Source organism: Schistocerca serialis, chromosome 3, assembly GCF_023864345.2.
Source record: "Schistocerca serialis cubense isolate TAMUIC-IGC-003099 chromosome 3, iqSchSeri2.2, whole genome shotgun sequence".
Taxonomy (NCBI): Eukaryota; Metazoa; Arthropoda; class Insecta; order Orthoptera; family Acrididae; genus Schistocerca; species Schistocerca serialis.
In genome coordinates this window covers 217,444,326-217,472,030 of record NC_064640.1, presented here as the reverse complement: position 1 = coordinate 217,472,030, position 27,705 = coordinate 217,444,326, and the positions used below count along the sequence as shown (strand labels likewise).

The window sequence follows — 27,705 nt, the reverse complement described above, 5'->3', positions numbered from 1 at the left end:
AAGTCCCATAGTGCTCAGAGCCATTTGAACCATTTGTGGGGTGTCGCATTGTCCTGCTGGAATTGCCCAAATCCGTCGGGATGCACGATGGACATGAATGGATACAGGTGATCATAAAAGGATGTTTACATAATTGTCACCTGGCAGAGTCGTATCTAGACGTATCAGATGTCTCATATCACTCCAACTGCACACGCTCCACGCCATTACCGAGCCTCCAACAGTTGGAACAGTCCCCTGCTGACATGCAGAACCTACTGATTCATGAGGTTGTCTCTACACATGTACACGTCCATCCCCTAGATACAATTTGAAACGAGACTCGTCCGACCAGGCAACATGTTTCCAGTCATCAACAGTCCAATGTCGGTGTTGACAGGCCCAAGTGAGGCGGAAAGCTTTGTGTCGTGCAGTCATCAAGGGTACACGAGTGGGCATTCAGCTCCGAAAGCCCATATCGATGATGTTTCGTTGAATGTTTCGCACGCTGAAACTTGTTGAGGGCCCAGCGCTGAAATCTGCAGCAATTTGATGAAGGATTGCACTTCTGTCACGTAGAACGATTCTCTTCAGTCAGTGTTGGTCCCGTTCCTGTAGAATCTTTTTTCCGGCCAAAGTGGTGTTGGAGATTTGATGTTTTACCGGATTCCTGATATCCACGGTAGGCTATTGAAATAGTCGTACAGGAAAGTCTTCACTTCATCCCTAGCTCGGAGATGCCGTGTCCTATTGCTCGTGCGCCGACTGTAACATCACGTTCAATCTCACTTAAATCTTGATAACCTGCCATTGTAGCAGCAGTAACGGATCTATCAACTGCACCAGACACTTGTCCTATATAGGCGTTGCCGACCGCAGCGCCGCGTTCTGCCTGTTTACATAATATTTGAATACGCATGCCTATACGTTTCTTTGGCGCTTCAGCGTTTAAGTGCAGTCTTGTTTCTGTGCAATTTGTGAATAATCTTTCTCTCTCTGTAACGTATCTCTCTCTGTATCTTCAGAGCTCCAAATAGTGTAATCCAGTCAACATTCTCTAAATCTATAAATGCTATAGGTGTAGGTTCACCTTTCTTTAACCTATCTTCCAAGATAAGTCGTCAGTATTGCCTCACGTGTCAACATTTCTCCAGAACCCAAACTGATCTTCCCAGAGGTCAGCCTCTACCCGTTTTTCCATTCTTGTGCAAATAATTTGTGCAAGTCTTTTGCAACGATGATTTAGTAAACGGATTGTTCGATAATATTCAGATCTTTCAGCGCCTACTTCTTCGAAATTGGAAATATTACCATCTTTTTCAGTTATGATGCTATTTTGCCTGTCTCGTATACCTTACATTCCAGGTGGAATATGGCGCTTACATAGTTTCCTACAGGTGGTGTTTATCGAAGTCCACATCTGCCCCTGGACATGTTTTACAATGTACTATCTGGTTTCTAAATCTGACTTATCATTATGCAGAGCGGTCAGAAACATTCTGAAAATATTGTAGTGCTGAGAAATAATTGTTAACAAAAAATTGATATGTTGCTGTGTTTCCGAGTTAATTAGCATGGAAGTTAGCCGGTCAGGCTGATGAGCACGCAAATTCAAGCGGCCTGTTAGAGACGGTGTTGCCGAAAGCGATCTTCGTTTGGCTTTCTAAAACCGAACAAGAGAGTGATACAAAAATTGGACCTGGGACGGTAGTAAGGATCGAACCCGAGCCAAAGACTGAACAAATGGTTCAAATGGCTCTGAGGACTATGGGACGTAACAGCTGTGGTCATCAGTCCCCTAGAACTTAGAACTACTTAAACCTAACTAACCTAAGGACATCACACACACCCATGCCCGAGGCAGGATTCGAACCTGCGACCGTAGCAGTCGCGCGGTTCCGGACTGCGCGCCTAGAACCGCGAGACCACCGCGGCTGGCAAAGACTGAACAGTCTCGTGCACTATCATCTGCACTATGAGGACAACTGACACTAATTGTGTCTGGCTGACCGCTTGAATTTGCGCACCAGTCGACCTGATTGGCTGACTTCGAAGCTAATTAATTCGTAAACGGCGCAACGTATTGAATTTTTTCTTAACAGTGGTTTCTCAGCACAATCTACCCTGCAACGCCGGTTTTCAGACTCCTTCTGACCACCTTGTACGAGACTCTACCTGCATCCTACCTGTATCTGCAGGTGTCTACATTTACATAACAGTCTTTCATAATTCTTAAAAACCCAAAGATCAGTATTTCAACACGAAAACTATCGCATTGTAACTATAACTAAACATATTTTGCTAGGTAAATGTAAGGTAACAAAAGGAATGCTACAACCAAGCAAGTTTTATTCATATTCTATTCAAATACGACTCTTTCCAAAACAACCAGTCCTAAAATGATAGTTTCAGATATAATTACTGGCTGATCTCAGCCAACACTTTGTGCTAATGAAGCTGCTTGTAAATTTTTTATAACTCAGTTGTCTTAAAATATCACTTTCAAAACTGGGCGAATGAAAATGCTCTTTCCCCTTGTGACCATCAGAGCCAAATAAATTCTTAAAGCGAGCCTGATATTAGATAACACTATTTGACACTTTATATGTCGGCACGTCGATGAAATGAGGTATTGAAGAAATTGGCATTCCATGAAATCGAACGAACTTCAAACAAGTAAAATTCCTTTAATCATTCTCTTAAGTGTTAGTGATTTTGCCAACTGAAGCGCCAGGTGGTTGAGTGCATGTCACGCGGAAATTGACACGAATAAGGCAACATCAAATAATTACGCCATCCATCCAAGAAGTTCAGAGATTGATTTCATTCCTGGCATAAAGTGATGCCAGCGCAGTAACTTCGATGGCAGCTTAAACAAACAATTGTAAACAACAGATGTGCATTCGACGCAGACGTTGTTAAGTAGTGGACTTGCGACTGTAGTGTATAAGTGTTGTTGTTTTGCAAATCATAATGGAGTAACATCTCTAAATTAAGTGTTAACACACTCTCTAGAATGTTAAGAGAAAAGTGCATACACAGTTTGCTCTACACACCTGTACTCACGAACAGAAACAATGCCTTTTGCGACTTAACAGAAGTGCGAAACACGAACAATTCTCTTCTGACAAAAATCATCATAGGTGACGAACCTACCACAAAACGACAAAGTGCAGAAATTCCCATGATGGATCAAGTCTTTGGCAACATAATCCATATTCAATCCAATGCGGAATGTGAACTAAACAACACATCAAAGAAAGACTTTGCTGACAGGTTCACGTAGGTCTTAACTTTTCTCCATTTTTATTTTATTAATCCAGACTTGATGCTTCTTGATCTGGCAGGGTAAATCTACATCTGTACCTTCATGTAATTGTGACCATGGTTGTGCCCTCTGTTTTCTTCCAACTACTTGGCACAGCCTTTTGTTACAGAGACATATAGTACAAAATATTATGGTGACAGAGTTGCTAACTCTTACGAAAAATCTATAAATTATATGATAACGACTCCATTGGACCCGGCTGATTTGTTCAGTTTTAGCGATTTCATCTGTTTCTCAACATATGTAATGCAAAGTGCATATGTTTGTCTTGGATCTCCTCCCAAGTCCCTGGATCAATTTCAACCAAATTTGGCACATAAACAGCAGGTCTTGTGAGTATCAGCACTGTGGGGTTTATAACCACCTAAGTCCAGTAGGGGAAGAACACGGGCAAAACTGTTTTTCTCTCAGCCCTGGTGTGTAGGCTGCCCTGCAATACTGAAAATTTGTATGGGAATATCATCTACCTGTCAAATTGGCCTGGTTTGCAGGGCAGCCATACATGTCAGGGGCAAGAAATGGCTTTCCAGCCTCCAACATGTAGGCTGCCCCTGCATGACAGGCATGTTCTGTTGGACCCACAAAATTACAGACAAACATCCTTAACATCAATTTGCTGCAGAATTCTTGAAAATATTATCAGTTCGAATACAACAAATTTCCTTGAGACGGAAAAGGTCCTGTCAGCAATTCGGCACGGATTTAAAAAGCATTTGAAATACAGCTTGCCCTTTTCTCACATGATAGCCTGTGAACCGTGGATGAAGGACAGCAGATAGATTCCCTGTTTCAGGATTTCTGGAAAGGTGTCCCACAACAGACTGTTACAGGAGGACTAGGTACCCAGATATGTGAGCGGCTCAAAGACTTCTTAACTACTACAACCCAGTATGTTATCTTCGATGTCGAATGTTCATCAGAGACTAGGGCATCTCAGGTGTACTCCATGGAAGTTTGACATGACAGCTCTGTTTCTCTGTATGAAAAAATGATCTGATGGACATGGCGAGCAAACGTCTGCAGCTGTATGCTGATGGCGCTGTGGTGTATAGGGAAGTGTCATCGTTGAGTGACTGTGGGATGATAAAAGATGACTCAGACAAAATTCATATTTGGTATGATGAATAGTAGCTTGCTCTAAAAGTAAAAAGTTTAAGTTAATGTGGACAAGTAGCAAAAACCATTCCGTAATGTTCGAATACCGCATTAGCAGTATTCTGCTTTACAAACTCGTGTTGATTAAATATCTAGGCGGCTGTAGGGCGAGGAAATTCTAGAGCATAAGCTTTTCTGATCTTGACACAGCCATTAACTGTTTTGCGGAATTGTTCTGGAAGATTTTGCTATTACTAGTGAACTAGGAGCTGAAACAAGTTATCTTCGAGGTTCCGTCCGATTGATACCTTTATCAGACAGCCAAAATGTGGTTAACAAGTTAACGAAGGAGTAGACTGAAACTCGCGACTTTATGTCAGTTCAGCAGGGGTGGCTCGCTCCCACACCACAGTAGAGAGTAACCATGAATCGCTTCAGGATGGCTCATTAACGAGTTTCGTAGCAAACTTATTTTTAAGACTGTTGTATTAATGAGAACTCACAATGAAATTCACCATCTCTTTTAATATTTTGATGATGCAAAGAATGTCGAAATTTAAATTGACAGATTTATATTTCCTTGAGATTTTATTTAAGCGTTAAACGCAAAAACACAGAATGCCAATGTACATTACTTATTTTGCTTTTCACTAAAGGTACCACTTTTCGAGTAACGCTAATTCGAAGACAAGCTCTTAAGGTGAAGTCTGTCTGAGAGCTTCTGTGGATGGAGTTCGTTCTCATTATTGCATAAAAAAGCAGCATGTACATGTAAGTCTAAGCATAATCGTAGCTGCTGATTTGTAAGGTCGTGAAAATTTACATTGCTTGCCTAGCCTCATCCTCAACAGTCCTGCTGTAGTCTACGACGTGTTACTAGAAATTAGTTGCAGCATACGTTGAAAGGTTGCAAAAATTCAGCCAATCACTTTTTTATGATAATTTAGTTTGATTTTACCGGCTTCATTTTGGTCATTCTAGAGGGGCAAAGTATGGATTTAATTGCATGTCATTTGCCTGTGTTTCCGCTACAAAGACATATTCGGTGCCTGCCCATACAGATTTTGATTCAAAGAATCTCTTAAGGTGAATGCTACAATTATTCCCTAGAAAAGGCTTGACCTTTGAGATAGTCATGTCAGTCTTCATAAGGCAATATTTTACAAATTTTAAGAGAAATTTAGCCGATTTTGTGTCGTTTCCAGGGGCACAGCTGGGAAATAGAGTGTCAATAATTACATTAAACTACTTTTCAATATTTATAATTTTTTCAATGATTCTGACGCTTTTTCGTCATTGCAACGTCTAGGTGTAGGCAACACAAGTCAGAAATGATTTTAAGTTCCCATCAGTTTGGAGTTTCCTTAAAGTCTGACCGAGCGAGGTGGCGCAGTGGTTAGCACACTGGACTCGCATTCGGGAGGACGACGGTTCAATCCCGTCTCCGGCCATCCTGATTTAGGTTTTCCGTGATTTCCCTAAATCGTTTCAGGCAAATGCCGGGATGGTTCCTTTGAAAGGGCACGGCCGATTTCCTTCCCAATCCTTCCCTAACCCGAGCTTGCGCTCCGTCTCTAATGACCTCGTTGTCGATGGGACGTTAAACACTAACCACCACCACCTTAAAGTCTTTGCAATTGTTTCGTCAGTCTTCGTTGCTGACTTTGGTTTTATTGTTATCAAAGTTTAAAATTAGTCGGTCAAACTCGTGGTCGTTGTTTTCTGCATCTTCTCGAAGATTTTTTCAGTAATGAGTAAACATTTGGATAAACTTTTGATATTAATGCACTTACTCTTCGTTTCCGTCCTTCCGCGATGTTATTGCGATGGTGCTTTCCACTGCAGTTCCACATCTCTCTTGGAATACGTTCGTTGCCGAGCCACTTGTCCCCAAAATAGTCATAGAAGTCCTGAAGCTTTTGGTTTTCAGGCGTGCTCTCCTGGATACACAGCCAACCATCATCCAATGTTTTAAGGGAAGATAAGCCAGAGCAGAACACATACTTATGGTACAGCGTATTTCCTCATTTTCCTTATAGGCTGGGACGAGGCCGCAACACTGAACTCGTTTGCACAAACATTAATCAAAATGATAACTGCAAACAGTAATCTTTGTTCCAAGAAAGGAACTGTTAGCTGCTTGGGCGATGGCAATTTGGAAGTCCATCATCAGAGATACAGGGTTCCATTCAGTCACATTAGTATCAATAGCTTCAAAGAAAATGTTCATATGTACTCGATTTTTATTTGGTAGCAAAGCGTAAACAACTAGAATGGTGTTCGTTTCCTACCAAGATCTATTAAGTTCGATGTGGAGTATAAATAAATTTCCAAACTGCTTGCTAGAATTCTTCACATTCCATCCGCAAAGAATGATTCGCAGTTTCATAAACACGATTTTCCCTTTTCACTGGCAAACACCAGTATTCTGTCATTCAGCCCCCTGTTGTCATATGCAAGTAAAAAATTGGTACCATCATTCATCAGTAAATTATTTCTTGGCAGGATATTCCTCCAGAAGCGGTGGTCTCTTATGTAGCTCCCATACATTTTCTCCTAATGCGCTGTAACGATTTTTCCCCACTTCTGTGTAGATGGTAACGATGTTACTAAGTCCTGGCCTCGGTTGAAGAGCTGCCCTACGTCTTCAACGTAAACTGATGAAACTGTAGCGTCTGTTTCTTTTGTCCGCTTCTTTGTGCTGACAAAATATTTTCGCACTTCATTTGCTGCTTAATGTGGAATACAAACATGGCTGCCTTCCCCTAAAACTGTGTTACTTTTGTGGATATTCTTCCGCTGCATTTATTCTTTTTAAAGTTCACACAGCGCCAGTAAGTCATTTCTTGTTTGTTTGTCCAATATGTACTGATGCCCGTTATAAATGAGTAAAGAGTTCCCTTTTGTGGTCTCGGTGAACTCCATTATCTCAGCACTGAAACACGGATCACTACTTGTCAGAGAGGTACTGAACTCTGGGAGAAAGTCACACTCACTGCGAACTGGGGCGGGAACAAGAAACTTTATGCAGGAAATGAGCTTTGGCCTTCCCTAGAATACGTCGCAAATAGCAGCGGACAGGTCGGTGTTTTCTACTTCTGAAACACCCTGTCACTACGTACAGTGTCCTAGGCTCCTTGCAAATGTCAACAAATTCCCTCTCCGTACAAGTGTCACTCCGTGCAAGAGTCACAAACTTCTGTAGCCCAACCATTCTCCCCCCTCCTTGCCATTTTCGGGTAACTCCTTTGCTTTACTGTCTCTTTGTCTTCATTTACCACATTGAAAATAAAAGTTTTCTTCTGTTAAATTGAAAGTTCAACCTTTCTTACAACAAAGGTAAATTTATCTTCCTAAAAAAGGTAGATATTCTTCTTGAAATAAAAATTTTGTTTTCTATAAACAAATGGATCCGCTCCTCAGTCAGGAAAAACGAAAAGCGAAATGCTTCTTTTTTGAAAATAAAACTGAGAAAAACTTCTTTATAAAAGACAAAACTTTGTAGTTAAAAAACACAATATTATATTCAAAAATTAGTTTATTTGCACACCAAAAAATTTTTGCTTGAGAGAAATAAGTAATGTCATGTTCACTAAGTATTTCTGTTATGCTGACACTTCTTGTAATGTCTCTTGTGGTTATTACTCTATCGTATTCGACTGATCTATCTGTTATATGTGTACTTCGTCTTACGGTGTGCGAGAGTCACGAATGTCATGCGTGTAGGGCACATTTAGTCTGATTATTCTGAGTATATTTCAGTTGCTCTACCGCTGTCGTTTTATGCAGTGCGCTATGTTATAGCTGGCCTTCATAAACCAGACGCTCACTACGTGCAAATTATTAGTCCCACAGAAAAAAAGAGCATGACCTTTTAGTAGGAAATGTAATGTAGTTAAATTTTTGTACTGGGATAAGTTTTCGCTGGAGGCGACGGTTTTAGAGTTATTCAAGAAAAACGTACAAATTTACCTTCACACACATCTCTACCGCCACCCTCATTCCTCACCAGTCAGGATTTCTAGTATGTTGTTCGTGGCACAAAAATTTCCAACTACACGAGCTATTCCAGACATTCGAACCAAAAGGTCTATATTGGTTGGGCTGTCAAGTCACCAACATAGTTCACTACTTCGTTAACATTATTAAGTTAAATGTGCTCGTGATGGTAATGAACGAAAAACGAGTGTATGTATATTGTGTCCTAATATGTTGCAATCAGTTGCTACCATCAGGAGCGCATAAATGTTTTTCGTGCATAGCTGATTTGGCCGCTATGGGTTGGCTGCACGTAGCTGAACACCAAAAGATATTTGTGGATTTGTTTGTCAGTGGGAAGCCAGCAATGATGATCGGCGCAGTCCGGCTTTGCGTTGAAATGTTTCAGTTAAGTTCTGATCAAGCAAGACCTTTGTTTCTGGGATTACTTATGCATGCAGTTAGGATAAAGTGCCACACTCTGACGCTTCACACTAGAAATGCCGATCCCGACACATGTTGGTGGGAACGTGGGCGTTTTGAAGCTGACCCTGAAGATGTTCATGGAAATGAACTAGTTGAGTGCTTTTTAAATGCTCATTGCTTGGGATTCGGGTATTGGTAGGATTTGAGCCAGGTTGCATCTTACAAGTTATTGAAATTCGTATAACTTGGCATCGGTTGATGTGAGATGTGTCTCATATACCCCTTCCATTGTGGAATAGTGTTGTTCTTTTCTTGTTGTTTCGAGAACAAGTAGCAGTAGCGTATTCCTCCTGTTCGTCTGTCAGCCTTCTGAATTCCTGCGTATTCGAAACAGCAACCTACAGATCATCACCATATGCAGTGCAATGGAGTCGGACACGAGCCATAAATATACCTGTCACTAACCATTCAGTTTTAACCAGGAGTGTTTCGACGCCAATTCTGTAGAGTGTCATTGATAATGGGCAACCCTGTCGTATTGTTCAGCTATTGGAAAGCTCATTCGTAAGACGACTGTTTAATAATCTCTTGGATTAAGCCCCTGCTACTAGGTTGTGCAAGATGTTGTTGATTAAAGGTTCCCCAAATGTGGTGTAGCGTTTTCAGAAGGTATTCATGCCCTATCCTATCGCAGACGTATGAAAAGTGAATAAAAATAAGCACGCTGGCTGTAGAAGAACAGATAAGATCCCTGAGGCTACATGCGGTACATATGACGCTGCGGTGGGGATCGGCACAGGTTTGATAGTTCAGCCATTTCTGTAGCGCAGGATTCTTACAGATCTTAAGCGTGCTTGTTCTACCTTGAGGTCGGCGTTAAGAAGTGTGATAGGTCGCAATTTGCTTTGGGATAAGGACCATGAGTCCGTGTTTGAATTCAGATAGCACGGTATGTCTATCCCGTATTTCATTTGCTATTCTGGTATCTGGCGCTGTGAAGATTAAATGCCCGCCAGAGGAGATGGACTTGGATGGGCTTTAGGAGACACCACGGCCGCGCAGCGCTGTGCTTGCACGGCGAGGGCATCTCACAACATGGATACGGCTGCCAATCTCGTTCCACGCAGTCAGTATATTGGTGGCAGCCCAGCACACAGCTGAACAGTTCAGTGCTCACACTTTATATTGTCGGATGCATCTTCTATGTACTATGACTACTTGATAACTACTTTGCTTGTCATCCAGTTATTCTCTGTGGTCGTATCTTCGATTTGTCTCTCCTCCACTCTTGGCCTTGTTGTTATTGTTGTGGCGAAGGCTTTGCTTAGCACCTCATTGTCATCTATGTTGTCTGTCCTGGTCTCGTTTCTTGTCCATAATCTGTCAGCCATTTCCCTTCCCTACCATTAGTTTAGTTCACTCTCCAGCAGGCGACTCTCCCACCTGGGAACTTCCTCTGTTTCTCCAATTCTTCTGGACTCCGACGCGTGCACATATATCCGGCTACCTGCAGATATAGCACTGACAACTAGGAAAAAGGAAGGTAGGTAGGTAGTAGCATGGACGCTAAACTGGATGGAGCAACAGCTAATGCAGCAGCAGCGTCAGTTAGACCTGTTACAAAAATAACTTCAGCTTCAGGTGTACAAACTCAGAGCACATGAGGCAAAGTTGCACAAAGCCTCAGAGCCTTCCATTATTGACGCCCCCCTTTACATCCTCCGTCATTTCCGTCTTTCAGTGATGCTGAGGAGGACTGGGGCGCATACTTGAATCGTCTGCAACAGCATTTCACGGCTTTTCAAGTCACGGATGATTCATTGAACTGGTCATTATTTTTGTACTGGCCTTCACCAGATACTTTCTTTTTGTTCCGAAAGTTAGCGGCTCTGTCAGACCCTGGTCCATTCACCATTCAGAAGATGTGTTCTTTTGGCTAATTTACTATTACCAGAGATACCATGTGGCTGCCTCCAGGCTCGAGTTCCATCAATACCAAAAACAACTGGCACAATCATACCGCTCTTCAGTCACTGACTTGCAAGGTCTCAGCCACCAATGCGATTTCTCTTGCACCAATCAACACTGAAAGGTTTCATAAGCGGACTCCTTGATTTGTGATGTGGTGTTCCAGGTTGCAGCTGATCCAGAGGTCAGCACTGCAGCGCTGAAACTAGATAATCCCTCTGTGGAGAACATTTTCATGAATCGGATACTCGTTCGAAACACAAGCAGCTAACGAATGACACACGATGAGGCAACAAATTGTGGCCATCAATGTGCCTCCGCACACTCTACTCTCGCACCACAGACGTAGGACAGTCCCCAGGCTGCAGCACAGTTGTGATTCGTCCTCGTCTGACGTCTCTGTAGCATCTGAGCCTCTTGCCTCACCTTGTCATAGATCAAAGGGGCCGCTCCCTTTGTGCCGAAGTGTTTTTCCACTTACTGCCATGCAGACTGTCCAGATCGGTGGTGATCCTGCACACTTTGTGGAAAAGAGGTGCATCTTCGATCGGAGTCTTGCAGTCACACAACCCTCTTCTATCATGCTCCAAAAGGACCTCAAGGCTCTGTACATGCACTGCAGTCAGTAATCCTGCTGGATAATCCTTTCATGTGGAATTTATTTCTGACACTACATATTTATAACAAGGAAATCCGTTTTCAGGTGGACACGGGGACCACCGTCTAGGCATATGCATCTTTATTTACCCCCTATTTATGATGTGCCTCGAATTTTCGTGTGCATGTCACCTTTCGGCAGGATGCCACGCCACGTTTTTATCATGTCAGACCCATTTTGATGGGCTTATGTACTGCAGTGAAGCAGAAGCTTGATTACCTCCAGGCTGCTGGAGTTATTGAGCCAGTGAAATCTAGTGCCTGGGCCATCTAACTAGTCATACTTAGACAGCCCAATGGCTCTGATTATGCTGGGATTTCAAAGCTACAATTAGTGCTCAATCACAGGTTGAAACTTATCATATTCTTCAGACATAAGACCTTCTTACCAAACTTGCTGGAGGAGAATAGTATCCAGAGATCAACCTTGTTGACACTTACCTTCAGTTGCTGTTAGAAGAGGAATCTCAGAACATTGTTGTCGCAACACTCCTTTCGAATATATAAGTACAAGTTACTCTCGTTTGGCATTGCCTCAGCACCCGCAATCCTCCAAAGGTATCTGGAACTTGCCAATATTTGTATTGCCATATAGGTACATTTGTGTTTTCCTCACCTTCAACGATTTTAAATGTTGATTACAATGTAGCAACATCATTTGTCCAGCCAAAATATGATAAATCATAGTTTGTAATAACTGTGATGTAGGTTACACACTAGGTGATGAGAGTGATGCAATATCGTCAAAGTCATCTACTTCTGCAGTTCTTGACATATGACAGATTTGGTGGCAGTCCAAGACCAATCATCGTATCTGCGGCTGCAACGACACTGGATGGTGGCGGTCCAAGCATGACTGCCACATATGCAGTTGCATAGACACGTGCTACAGACAACACTGGATGGTGCTGCTAGATTCTAATAGTGTTGGCAGTAAAGAACATTTTTATTGTAGTCTTCAAGAGTAGTGTGAGAGTGATGAATATTGCATATCTAAGGAAAGTTTGCTGAAGGTAATAATATGTTTGTGTGAATTATCTGGATGACCTCCTTGTTACTGGACCCTCTGGCCAGGAGTATTTGAAAAACCTAAACACCCTCTTTACAACCATGCAGGACACACGTTTGCCTTGTTGTTTGGAAAAGGGTAGATTTTTTCCAACCAGTAGTGGAGTATTTGGGTCATTGGCTCACCAAAATGTCGCCACCTTGGTTCCCTTTCCTAACCCAGGAATTTAACTGACCTGCATGTGTTTTTGGGCAAAGTCAACTATTACTCCAAGTTCTTACCCAGGCAGCTCATATTTTGTAACCCCTCAATCACTTGCATAAAAAAGGGGGTGCTCTTCTAATGGATCCCTGCCTGTGACCAGGCTTTTATCCAGTTAAAAACCGTGCTGAAACCTGCCTCCTGTATCTCACCTTTCTCTCCCAGACGTCTCTTGTTTGTGGTGGCTGATGCATACACCTATGGCATCGAGACAGTTCTGGTCCACTGGAAAGAGGATGCATCCGAACAGCTAACAGCATAAGTGTCAAAGATGTTGGGCCCTCCTCAGTTCAGCTACTCACAGATCGGAAAGGAGGCATATGCAATAATGTTAGCCATTAAAAATTTTCATGGCTATCGGTTTGGGATGAAGTTCTCTCTAATTATGGATCATAAGCTCTTGGTTACATTATTTGGGCCTCAGTCCAATCTACCAAAGTGAACACCTCTTAGTGCTTGGCATTGTTCTTGAGTGTATACAATTATACCATTTGGTTTTAGCCCCATGGCTGGACAACTTATCTCATCTGCCAGTTGGCGACCAACCCCAATCCCAACACATTTCTCACAGACTTTTGGTTATCAATGACAGCCTTGTTTTGGATACTGAGACTGACATGCATTTGGTAATCATTCCACTCAAATTGCAACAATGAGTCCTTAGCTTGCTGCACCAGGGATACTGGGGGATGAAGGTGTTGAATGGCCAACACATGTATAATGTGGCTATCAATAGTGACATTGAGAGATTGGCCCATGGCTGCACGGTGTGCACCTGCCACCAGGCAGCAACCCATCATCATTTGCACCTTGGTCTACATCCACCTCCATTTTTCAGGCCTGTTTTTGGGGTTGACGCGGTTGCTCATCATGGACGAGTACTCATATATAGTATGCATTGCATCCAGCATGACTGACACCACCCTCATTGCCTTGGCCCAGATTCTGGCCACCGAAGGGTTACCATGCACTTTGGTCTCAGATAATGGGCACCAAGTCATTGTGTCTGCTTTCAAAGAGTTCTGTGTGGTCAATGGCATAAAACATATTTGCAGTCCTCGATTCCATTCTTCCTCTAGTGGTGAAGTGGAATGTCTCATTCTGACCTTTAAGCAGCAAATGAAGAAAGCTTTCAAATACTCTGCTACTACATCGACAATTGCTGGTCATAGTCCTGCTGAGCTGCCCCATGGGTGGCAACCACAGACTCCATTTCATCTTCTGACACCAGCTGCTGCCAACTATCACAGCCTTACACACCTGATTTGGCTATGTGAGCCCACTCTATGGCGGTACTGTGGCTTGAATGCCAGTGATAGCAGTACAGACCCACGGGCAATAGGTTATGTCTCTCCAAAAACAACATGGGCTCGAGCATCATGACCACAACCAGCTCCAGCCTCAAGCACAGGTGACACATCCAACACCACCCCCTCCACCTCTATCTTCCAGTGATCATGAAGCCCCAGGAGCAGCACTGCTAAGGACTCCCCATGGGCGCACCAGCAATACGTTCTGCATCCACGAGGATCGGAGGAATCCTCTGGCACCCTCAACTCCAGCAACATTGCGATAGACATTGCCGTACACTCTCCTTTCCCACAACCGGCAGTTGAAGGGACTGAGTCTTCATCCATATCATCTTTTCGCCCCCCCCCCCCCCTCCCCTCCAACAGCACCTTCTGGGACATTTCTTTCTGTATGCACCTATTTCGGAGAGGGGAAGGGTGGCAAGAAGATTTGGCATTGGGCACTACAAATGGTGAATGCTGGCCAGAGAAGATGGACTTAGATGGACATAAGGGGGCACTGCAGCTATGCAGCATTATGCTCAAATGGCGATAGTGCCACCGTTTCACCATGTGAATATGGTGGCCAACAGGATTCCATGCAGCCAGTACACAGGGCAGCAGCTCAGCACACAGCTGGGCAGTTCAGTGCTCACACGATATTGTCAGATCTTTCTTTGCTGTACTAGGAATGCTTGATAACTAACTTGGTTGTCAAACAGTTATTCTCTTTGGTTGTATCTTGAATTTCTCTCTCCACTGCTCTTAGCCTTCTTGTTGTTGTTATCATAACAGGCTATATCCATTGTGTCTGAGGGTCTGGCAAGATCTAGGTCCTCAGCGGACATCAGAATTTTCTCCTCAGACGCAGAGCTTCTAGGCAGCAGTAGTGTGGGTTCCACCATAATTCCCTTGTTCTTGGGGGTCTTCTTTCTGGATTTCTCTCGCCGAACCTTGGGTTTCTTGGTCTGGGAAGGCTTCACTGATTCAGTCTCTGGGACTGAGGATGATCTGAAACCCAGCTGCTTTTGGGCACTTCAGCCACTGGCAGGTGTCATCATTCCCACTAGCAGAAACCTGGGAAGGGAGTGACCCAAGGGACCCCCCTTCCTAGCAAGAGGGGCTGAAGAAGACTTGCGCTTCTCTGGCTGAGAAGTGGGGACTGGTGTCCCCGATGGTTGGGGGAACAATACTCCCAAGGTAGGTGGTGCGGGAGCAACAGGGAGGGAAGTGCTCCCGACCATCAAGGGGGCAGGTGTAGTCTTCTGGCTCTGAGGGGCACATGGAGTATTGAGTTGGGATGGACGTCCACAATCTCGACATGTGAAGCTGTAAGTACAGCGCGAAGACATATGGCAGAACTTCCAGCACTTAAAGCACCACATTGGCGGAGGGATGTATGGCTTGGCATCACAGCGGTAGACCATCACCTTGACCTTCTTGGATAATGTGTCACCCTCGAAGGCCAAGATGAAGGCACTGGTGGCAACCTGATTATCCCTCTGACCCCGATAGACAAGCTGGACGAAATGAACTCCTGGTCATTTTAAGTTGGCGTGCAGCTCATCATTAAGACGGCAAAAGAAGGTCCCTGTGAAATATAATACCCTGGACCATATTTAAGCTCTTATGGGGTGTGATGGCTACAGAAACATCCCCCAGCTTGTCAGAAGCGAGTAATGCCTGTGACTGGGCATAGGAAGCCATTTTTATCAAGACTGACCCAGACCGCATTTTGGACAAGCCCTCCACCTCCTCAAACTTGTCCTCTAAATGTTCTACAAAAAACTGAGGCTTTATCGAGACAAAGGAGTCCCCATCAGCTCTCATAGATACAAGTACTGGGGCAAATAAGGTTCACTGCCATCCTTAGCTTGGCGTTCCTTCCTTGGTGTGGCCAGGGAGAGGAATGATTTAGGATCATACTTTGTTGCATTGTACTGTGACTTTGAACGTTTACAGACTGCTGGCGTTTGATCACCAGCAAGTGATGACGCGGTATGCTTCATCGTGTGTCATCTGCCCTGATACCACCCACACAGACCATGGGCCCTCCCACAGGCGCCACCGAGCCGCAGCAAAGGCCACCTGACAGGATGGCCATTGCCGGGAGTCCCAATGCCTCACGATGATGGGCATCTTCTCCTTGGCATACGTGGGGAGTTAGCGACACAGGCAGCAGCAGGACGATCCCTGTGTAGTCAGGGGGCTACAACCAACAGGGTACATGGCAGCCCCACCACAACAGACTGGCTACCATGCTCGATATGAGGTGCAAAGAATTCCATGGTCATCGTCAGCACAGAAAATGACACTGCACAGTGGGGTGGCCTCGCTCAAGAGATGGAGGATGAGAGGGACTGCAATGCCACGACGAGAGAGTGGGCTAAAGATATTGATGCACAATGCACCATGTAAGGTGCCCTTCCCCAATTGGCTCGCTCTTCGGGAAAATTTTGAAAACTGGAGGTAAATCCTACAGGGGACCATCACATGAAGGCCAAAAGGTGTGAGACTCCTTTTAATCGTCTCTTATAACAGCTAGGAATACCTCGGGCCTATTCTAACCCCTAGGCCCGCAAGGGGTTATTATATATTTCAGCCACACTCCCCTACATGTTCCTGCCTATAGCTAATACTTCACATTCTTGTTTGAAATAAGACACTATGGCATCTTTCTCCAGTCTATTGAGCATGGAAATCTTTCTAAGAGTTTCAAACAAAGGAAAATCCAGGATGAAATGTAACAGTATTGTCAGAAGGAAAGTAGTTACTCACCATATAGCAGAGATGCTGAGTCGCAGATAGGCTCAACAAATGACTCACAATTAAAGCTTTCAGCCATTAAGGCCTTCATCTACAACATATGCACATACACACCCTCATGCAAATGCAATTCATGATTGACTGCCGCGAGTAGTGAGTATACTGGGCAGGGGCACTACAAATGTGGTGTGTGGACAGTAAGTTTGAAGGGTGGGTCTCACGGGGAGCATGCCAGAGATGAGTCTCTGCAGTTATACTATCCTCTGTGTCCTCGGTGGCTCAGTCGGGTATAGCATCTGCCATGTAAGTAGGAGATCCCGGGTTTGAGTACCTGTTGAGACACACATTTTCAGCTGTCCCTGTTGATATTTATCAACGCCTGTAAGCATCTAATGGTCTGGATTTCATTGTAATTTCATAAAAAGACTGGGTGTTGTGGTGGAATGACAGATGTGTAATGCTGAAATGGAAACAGGGAAGGGGCTGGATGTGTGCGCACAGTGAAAAACGAAGTTTGAGGCCAGGAGGGTTACGGGAACACAGGATGTATTGAAGGGAAAGTTCCCACCTGTGCAATTCAGAAAAGCTGGTGTTGGTGGGAAGGATCCATATGGCACAGGCTGTGAAGCAGTCACTGAAATGAAAGATATCATGTGGGTAGGACACCTCTCGTCATGCCCTGAAATGAGAAATGTCCTGCCCACTATTCTTTACACCCCTCCTACAGTGGTATTCTGCCGTCCACTGAACCTACAGAGTATACTCGTTCATCATTACACAACCCCTGCTCCCAGTCCCTTACCACATGGCTCATACCCCTGTAATAGACCTAGATGCAAGACCTGTCCCATACATCCTCCCACCAACACCTACTCCAGTCCGGTCACTAACATCACCAATCCCACCAAAGGCAGGGCTACCTGTGAAACCAGTATGTGGTATACAAGCTAAGCTCCAACCACTGTGCTGCATTCTATGTAGGCATGACAACCAACAAGCTGTCTGTCCGCATGAATGGCCACCGACAAACTGAGGCCAAGAGACAAGTGGACCACCCTCTTGCTGAACGTGCTGCCAAAAATGATATCCTTCATTTCAATGACTGCTTCACAGCCTGTGACATAGGGATCCTTTCCACCACCACCAGCTTTTCTGAATTGTGCAGGTGGGAACTTTCACTGCAATACATCCTACGTTCCCGTAACCCTCCTGGCCTCAACCTTTGTTAGTCACTGTCCTCAGCCATCCAGACCCTTCCCCATTCCCATTCCGGCCCTACACAGCCATCATTCCACCACCACACCCAGTCTTTTTATTTCTCTCCTTTTCTGCTACTCCACCCCCATCCCCACCTCTCCCCAGTCCTCCTCCTAACCTGCAGCACTTCACTGACTGCCACCCCCACCATACTATCCCCCCCCTCCCTGCCACAGCCTCCTCTTTACCCCCACCCAGTTGCCACTCCCCTCATGCACTGGTGCTGTTGCTTGTAGTGGGGTTTCAGTTGCCTGAGATGGCAGTTTTTTTTTGTGTGTGTGTGTGTGTGTGTGTGTGTGTGTGTGTGTGTGTGTGTGTGTGTGTGTGCGCGCGCGTGCGTGTGTGTGTTGTTGACAAGGCCCTAATAGCTGAAAGCTTTAATTGTGAGAGTCTTTTTGTTGAACCTATCTGCGAATCAGCATCTCCGCTATATGGTGAGTAGCAACTTTCCTTCTCATATTATTATTTCTAAGAGTTTCAGTTGCCCTATTTCGATATGGGTGTCCTCAAAGTGACTAGTTCTGTTTGTTTCCAATGACTCTAAAATATTTACATCACAAGTGGGTTTCCAAAGTTTTTGTTTTAGGAAGTTTTCAGAGGAGACACAGAACTATTCAGATGGATGTCTTATCATCCTCACCATTTATGCAATCTTTAATCATTCCAATCAATTGTTGGATGATTAGTCTCCTCCATTGTTAACAGTATTATTGGGGAACACACGTACCAATAAAATAAGGTTTTCTCAAAAGATTTCTGTTATATCTGAGGGTGAGTCTGATCTCAGTTTTACCCAAACAGTCCTGCATGCAGCTTCAATTTCTGTCGAGGTGGATTTGAATTTATTTTCTATGGTAACAAGCTCACTGTCTTCATTTCCCTTCAGCATATTCTTTTGATGTACACTTAAATTTGCCACAAAAATCTTAATGCTGTCAACTTCATGTTATATCCATCTTTCTGTACCTGGTACCATGTGAGCTCCACTGCTTTTTGGGAGTGCTTCCAACTCTGGGACTTTGTCATGAATATTTCATCCGTCGATTACAAGGATTATAACAGTCTCATCAGTAGGTGGCATTTCTTAAAGCATGCATCAGTGCACAAGCTCAACATACTGATTACTTGATATGACTCATAGTATTAAGCATACAAAGGGTTCATGAATTGTGTGTTTGCCTACATTTGGTCTAACAACAGTAGGACAGTGGCCTGCGGTGATATTTTCTTGTCACTACTTGATAAAGCTCCACAGATGTCATAAGAAAAAGGTCCTGTTCAAAGGCTATTTCCAATACCAAGGGAAAAATATAAAATTTCATTTAAATAAACAAAGTAGGCGTCACTGTGTGGCCATTATGAATGTGAATAAATACTTTCCACATTGACCGCTATAAGTTACCATAAACTGTACTTCATGTACAAGGGTTGAAATGGCTCTGAGTACTATGGGACTTAACTTCTAAGGTCATCAGTCCCCTAGAACTTAGAACTACTTAAACCTAACTAACCTAAGGACATCACACACATCCATGCCCGAGGAAGGATTCGAACCTGCGACCGTAGCGGTCGTGCGGTTCCAGACTGTAGCGCCTAGAACCGCTCGGCCATCCCGGCCGGCTTGTACAAGAGGACTTCAAAAAGTAAGTTACACTTTATTATGACAGGCCAAGTAACTTTTATTGAGCTCTGCACTACACTTCAAGATGACACAGACACATGACACTATGTTTCAACATAGTCACCAAGTATCTGTAAACAATGATCAGAACATTCTACCCACTCCCGGCCTTCCCACTCTACGGGACCCATGTTTCTATTGTGATTACGTACTTAGCACACGTGGGGCTCCTGTCCTTGTAGTACTCCTTTCTTTTCCGTGCTGCTTATCTCTCCTCCTATTATTCTTCTTCCCCCTCTTGGGGACTATTCCTTGTGTATAATGGGGAATTGAGAAAGTATCGGAAGACTTAGGTGGATTTCATTTCTGTCTTCCTCTCTTTTCTTTTTCTGACTTCTCCTGTCCTCCCTCCGTTTCAGCGTTGGAGGTCTCCCTTTTTGTCTGTCTTCCTCCTTGTGCATGTGTGGAGGTCAGCTCACGTGTTTGACGCAGAGAGGGCAACTGAGTAATGCATAGCTCCCAGCACCCAGGTCGACAGGTATGGCTTACGTGTACCCTCTGATAAATGCCAGGCCCAGAGAGAGGTGATTGCCTGAGCTGTTATGTTCCCAACTGCAAATGGTCTCTCTGCCTGGAATTCAGGAGGTGTGACCTTAATTGTGAACAATTACCTGAGGTGGGTGTGCTCCCCTCTGTGGGGCCCCCCAAAAGGAAGGCACGCACCATCGGAGACACTCGCAACCATGGGGGATTCACCCGTGGTGAGTACAACAACTCCATCAATGCAACCTCCATCTAGTAAACAGAAATAGAATGATGCTTAAGACACGACAAATCTCCCAGTTGCACCCTGCTATCTTGTGGTATCATGCACAGGAGTTGGTCATAATGTTTCTGCAGCGAGCCTGTCCATCATTCAGAAAAGTGTGGGTACAATTGCAGGCCCGTTGAAGTACCACACTCACTTACACAATGGAAACTTGGTTCTAGAGACACAGTGCCTTTCAAGCCCAAAAACTACTTAAAGCTACATTCCTCCACAGATGGCCTTTTCATGTACAGGGTTGATAGCCTGTTCATGTTGAGTGTCACTGAACACTGAATTCTTCATGCGGTGTCATACACACTCAGCTACTTGGTGTTATGATTGAGGGATATATGCAACATTATCCCTCTTATCAGGGCATAACCACAATCCATTGGGATATGAAGAAGGTTGGTGCAGAATTAGCACCTACCCGCACCCTTTTCTTAATCTTTGATAGAGTAGAGCTCCTGTCAAAGATCAAGGCATGTCAGACTCTACATACTGAACACAATGCATTGCTACCAGTGTCAGCATTATAACCATACTAGCATGTCCTGTAAAAACGCAACCACATCTGTAACTTGTGGCAAGGGTGTTCATGAGAGGGATTGCCCACCTCCTTCTTTCTGCTGCATCAACTGGATTGGCAACCATGCTGCAATCATCCCATGAATGATCTGTGTACCTCAATTAGCAAACCCATGAAATATATGGCCACGCAGACCTGCGACCTCCAGTTCAGTGCTATGGATGCGAAATCGCCTAATGCTAAGGTGACATCCTCATTTCTATGGTTCAGTGAGTGAGAATAATTTACCGATGCTTTTGAGATTTCCTGTGCATTGCAACAGCTATCTGCAACTCACAGCCCACACAGCAGATGCCACTGTCAAAGAATACCAACCAAATTTTTGTAACATGCATATTGCAGGCATTTGCTAGCATGGAAGCCTTAGATGTAAGCATCGGGCATCACTCGGTCCATGTGAGACTCATGGCAGAGTTTGCCATTGCATGCAGAGGTACATCAAGGGGAATAACCCATGAATGTGTGGAGTACAGACCATTTGACGATTTAAGTTACATCCTTCACTTTGATGTAAACAACCTCTATGCTTATGCCATGCAACAAAGTCTGCCATTTGGAAGATTCCAGTGGATGTCCAAAGGGGTAATAGCTAGACTGAAGGGAAAGATCCAGGATGTGGCTGCAGATGCAGGTATGGGCCATGTCCTGGAGGTAGAATTGGAATATGCCACCCATTTGCATGACGAGAACAGCGACTTGCCACTATGTCCACAGCAGCTATTCCCACGAAATTATTCCTTCCTGAAGCTGATGAAAATGCTGGAGAACAAACAGCTATTGACTTTACAATCTCTTCCCCCAGTCTTGTGGATTTGCTACAATGGTGACTGTATGATGATCATTGTTACAGTGACCACTTTTTGGTGATACTGTCACTTTCTTGTCACTGCTTGACAGAACACTTACCACACTGGGTTCTTCAAAGAGCCAAATGGCAGTTGTGTACCTCTGCCATCACATTTGTCCTCTCTCTGTCAGATTGCATTGATGAGGTTGCGAGACACATCTATGACGTGATTAACCACACCAATGGAAATGTCATCCCCCTTTTCTACAGCCTCAACTGGCTGGTGCCAGAGCCAACCAAACAAAATGCATCAGCTATCCAGGATCATCGAAGGGCCCTACGCTGTTTCAAGCAGCATCCTTCACAGAAGACCTCTCCTCATCACTTTCAACTGGCTCTGTGCTAAGGCTAGCTATCTAATTAGCACAGTAAGAAAGAATGCTGGGAGCATTACATTTCCTCCTTAGGAATGTATGCCTCTCCATCTCAGGTATGGACCAATCTCCATATTCTACTCAGCGACCAAACATCAATAACTTCCCTGCTTCTTCTCCTTCATGGTGGTATATCTAACAAAGTGTCAGTTTCTGCTGAACACCACATGTCCTGAATGTCTCCCTGCTGAGTATTACTCTTCTTCATCTCCATCAATGGGCTACTGAACTTGATAAGACCACTGGTCACCTCAGAGCTGTACATTAATGACTTTTGCATTTGGTATAGCACCCAATCTGTAGCCTTGGGTAAGTGATAGTTCCAAGGCACCATTCGAAGATCCTCCACTAGGATCCTTTCGTATGGTTTCCAATTTTCTCCTGCAGGAACACATTTTGTATTTCTGTCATGGTACCACGCTACGTCCTGATCTAAAACTCTGCTAGATACCCAACACTTGGACATTGTTGCATAGTCGCAATTTTTTTGGTACTCCTCTTTGATAAAAAGCTGACATGGCTTTCACATATTCTTTAACTAAAGACTAGCTGCATGTGCAAGTTTAATGCTCTGTTTCTTAGCCCACACATCTTGGGGTGTGGACTGCACTACTCCCGTCCATATTTACCAAGCCCTTGTCTCATCACACTTGGACTACAGTTGTCACATTTATGGCTCAGCAGCGCCTTCAGTTTTGAAATTGTTGGACTTAGTCCATCATCATGGAGTAAGACTGGCCACTGGCATCATCCATCCTAGTCCCACAGACATTCTCCTCGGCCAAAGTGGGGATTTTCTCTCTTCAGTCTCAACAGTACCAACTGTTGCTCACTAATACAATCATCAGCTGACAATTGCCTAATCATTCAACTTATCAAACTCTTGCATTGACCCTCTGACACTCGTCTCATGTGGGATTGCTAGTTGCAATATGCCTCAAGGACATGTGCTGCGAACTCTACCTGATCCCCTTAGAATGTGCTCCACATGTTTTCCAGCATGCATGTGTTGATTTGTACCCAGATCACAAATTAGGACCAATCCATTTCAAGGATGTAAAGTTTCAGTTGCCTCCATGACCTTTTGGAGCCTGTTCTTCTGAGCTCTTCAGGATCATAGGATGCTACTACCAGTTACACTGACAGTTTTAAAATCATGGGTAGAACGGTGTGTGCTTTTACATCCCCTTCCAACCAGTAACAACATCTGTTGCAGGGAATGTGCGATGTTGATACAGAGGAGCTGATAACCATTTACAGAGACCTACAGGGTTATTACAAATGATTGAAGCAATTTCACAGCTCTACAATAACTTTATTATTTGAGATATTTTCACAATGCTTTGCATACACATACAAAAACTCAAAAAGTTTTTTTAGGCATTCACAAATGTTCGATATGTGCCCCTTTAGTGATTCGGCAGACATCAAGCCGATAATCAAGTACCTCCCACACTCGGCGCAGCATGTCCCCATCAACGAGTTCGAAAGCATCGTTGCTGCGAGCTTGCAGTTCTGGCACGTTTCTTGGTAGAGGAGGTTTAAATACTGAATCTTTCACATAACCCCACAGAAAGAAATCGCATGGGGTTAAGTCGGGAGAGTGTGGAGGCCATGACATGAATTGCTGATCATGATCTCCACCACGACCGATGCATCGGTTTTCCAATCTCCTGTTTAAGAAATGCCGAACATCATGATGGAAGTGCGGTGGAACACCATCCTGTTGAAAGATGAAGTCAGCGCTGTTGGTCTCCAGTTGTGGCATGAGCCAATTTTCCAGCATGTCCAGATACACGTGTCCTGTAACATTTTTTTTCGCAGAAGAAAAAGGGGCCGTAAACTTTAAACCGTGAGATTGCACAAAACACGTTAACTTTTGGTGAATTGCGAATTTGCTGCATGAATGCGTGAGGATTCTCTACCGCCCAGATTCGCACATTGTGTCTGTTCACTTCACCATTAATAAAAATTGTTGCTTCATCACTGAATACAAGTTTTGCACTGAACGCATCCTCTTCCATGAGCTGTTGCAACCGCGCCGAAAATTCAAAGCGTTTGGCTTTGTCATCGGGTGTCAGGGCTTGTAGCAATTGTAAACGGTAAGGTTTCTGCTTTAGCCTTTTCCGCAAGATTTTCCAAACTGTCGGCTGTGGTATGTTTAGCTCCCTGCTTACTTTATTCATCGACTTCCGGGGGCTACGCGTGAAACTTGCCGCACGCGTTCAACCGTTTCTTCGCTCACTGCAGGCCGACCCGTTGATTTCCCTTACAGAGGCATCCAGAAGCTTTAAACTGCACATACCATCGCCGAATGGAGTTAGCAGTTGGTGGATCTTTGTTGAACTTCGTCCTGAAGTGTTGTTGCACTGTTATGACTGATTGATGTGAGTGCATTTCAAGCATGACATACGCTTTCTCGGCTCCTGTCGCCATTTTGTCTCACTGGGCTCTCGAGCGCTCTGGCGGCAGAAACCTGAAGTGCAGCTTCAGCCGAACAAAACTTTATGAGTTTTTCTATGTATCTGTAGTGTGTCGTGACCATATGTCAATGAATGGAGCTACAGTGAATTTATGAAATCGCTTCAATCATTTGCAATAGCCCTGTACATTTTATTAAACAAACCTCCCTTGGCTGCATTTTAATTTGTAGTGACTCAATGAGCAGTCACCAGGCTATTGATTGGTTTTACTCTTGTCACCCTGTAATATCTGCTACTCATGAATTTCTCTACAAACTTAGTCGTAATACCTGCCCAGTTGTCTTTTTCCTGGGTCCCAAGTCATGGGGGTAACCGAGGGAATGAACTGGCTAACTGTTTGATTAGAGTAGTAGTTACTTGCCCAACATTCACTTTGGCACTCCAAGATGGGGATTTGCAAGCAGAAATAAGAGTACTCACTTGGAGATGGATCATCATCTGGTGGGCTACTGGCTCCTCTAATAAACTTCATGCTATCAAGATGACTATGGCTGCATGGTGTTCCTTCTAGAAGGAATCCGTCATCCTATGTTTCCCCCACATTGGTCATATCAGAGTAAGCCATAGATTTATTTCATGTAACGAACCACCACCACACTGGTTGGTAAGCCTTAAAGGCAGTAGCTCATATGCTGGTGAAATACTCACGCCTCCTGGCCCTCCATGCTAAGCATGGTCTTTCAGATTATCTGCCTCTAATATTTATTGAATTAGAAATAATTCTTTTTGCAGATGACACTAGTACTCTAATCTGTCCAAACTCATAGAGAAACAGAAGAAATGGAAAACAAGAATTCTTAAAGGTATCACTGACTGGTTTTCTGCAAATGGTCTCACCCTTAATTTTAAAAAGACACAACATAATCAGTTCTGAACTTTTAGGGGTACTACATCAATGATAAGTGTAACGCATGGTGAGGAAATAATAAATATGAAGGAAACCTCAAAATTCTTAGGTGCCCATATTGATTGGAATTTAAACTGGTAAAAGCACATTTTGGAACTACTGAAACAACTTAGTTCAGTCACATTTGCACTTACAATCATTGCAAATCTTGGAGAGTAACAAATCAGTAAGATGACACATTTTTATTCAGTAATGTCATATGAAATAATGTTCTGGGGTAACCCATCCTTAAGTAAGAAAGTCTTCATTGCACAAAAACATGCTATAAGAATAATATGCTATTCTTACCCATGATCATCTTGTAGACATCTGTTTAAGGAGTTGGTCATTCTGAGTAATGCTTCACAGTGTATTTATGCCCTCATAAAGTTTGTTGTAAAAAATCCACTAGTGTTCAAATGGGACAGTGATGTACATAACTGCAATACCAGAAGGAAATATAACATTCATTACTGAATATTAAGGTTTTCTTTAGCACAAAAAGGGGGTGCACAATGCTGCACTAAAAATTTTTCATTACTTACCCAGTGATAGACATAAACTGTCTGAAAGCAAAGTAAAATTTGAAAACAAACTGAGAAAGTTTCACCTTGACAACCCCTTCTATTCCATAGAATAATTTCTATTTCTGCAATGTGTAAAAGGTTGTGGGTAGGAATTACTAACTCATATCTGTATTTCTTTTTTCTCTTTTTGCAGTATATACATCAAAAAAACTTAGAAATGTTCAGAATATTGCAACATGTTCTAATTAATTTGTGGTGTGAATGTAAAAGGAATCGTTCCACATCGTTATGACCTGTTGTGCAAAATGACCCAGGAAACATGTAACTAACCACTGGCAGATGTCTCACAAAAAGTTGGACTGATTTTCTGTTTTCTCTGGAAAAGTGGTTTTGTTATTTTCAGTTATAAGGTTTTAAACTACTTTCAGGGCAGAGTCAGCATGGTTGCAGTTGAGGTGTATCCAGTCGCATGGCAGGATTAGGGCACCCTCAGCCCTACCTCCTTTGCCAGCTGCTTTAGTCACCTTTCTTTTACTCTTTTGATTGCTTGGCATGTGGTCAACACCTTTTTTCTGTTTCACCATATTTTCTATTTTAGGGGTATCACTCTGATGAATAGTGGGTGCTATTCCTCTCTTTAACACTTTGATTGTAACAGGTCAGGGTTGGGACATTTCCCATCATATGCAGAGCCCCAAGAAACACTCGCCTGGCCCCAACCACCTACTGACCTTATTATTTCTCTCACCTTACTTTACTTTTTTGGTCCAACTGCTGTCTATTACACTTTTAGCCTTATGAGTATCCCTGCTACAAGGCATCCCCTACCCTTCAATTGTCTTCACCTTTTAGTAGCTTCTCTGAGAGGTCAGATGTAGGTGAGGTTTGTCTCATCACAGATGACACTTGGGAGACCTCTCATTTGCCCTGACCTACATAATGGGTCAACCTATATACTTTTACTTTTCTTTCAATTATTTGTCAGATCTTGCATCAATACTGATTTTACCACTCCTACATTACTATTATAATTTGATCAAATTTCTGGTTGACTTCACTAACTCCAGATTAATTATCACTTGACTAAGGCACTGATGACCTTGCTGTTTAGTCAAATGGTTCAAATGGCTCTGAGCACTATGGGACTCAACATCTATGGTCATCAGTCCCCTAGAACTTAGAACTACTTAAACCTAACTAACCTAAGAACAGCACACAACACCCAGCCATCACGAGGCAGAGAAAATACCTGACCCCGCCGGGAATCGAACCCGGGAACCCGGGCGGAGGAAGCGAGAACGCTACCGCACGACCACGAGATGCGGGCGCTGTTTAGTCCCTTACCCACCAACCAACCAACCACAGTTTGTACAACTGGTGCACTTCCTTCTGGCACTGTTTGAAACATTGTCTATCAGCTGCTTCTCAAAAGGATTGGAGGACATATCAAACAAGACATCAGATTACAAACTCCTACATTAGGAAGTAGTCACAATTTGTGAACCAACCCATAAATAACACTACTAGAAAACAATCTTGAAATGTCTCTGAATTTGT

The 27,705-nt window shown here is 43.7% G+C and overlaps 1 protein-coding gene across 1 annotated transcript in view; it reads right to left on the bottom strand.

Annotated features, from left to right (window-relative positions):
• Nucleotides 1-26,055, bottom strand: part of LOC126470754 (uncharacterized) — a 73,819-nt gene extending 47,764 nt beyond the window's left edge. Inside the window, exon 1 of the mRNA XM_050098761.1 lies at nt 25,931-26,055. Within this exon, the coding sequence (XP_049954718.1) occupies nt 25,931-25,940 (10 nt within the window). The 5' untranslated portion in view covers nt 25,941-26,055. The remainder of the gene's footprint in view (nt 1-25,930) is intronic.
• Between the last annotated feature and the right edge of the window lie 1,650 nt (nt 26,056-27,705).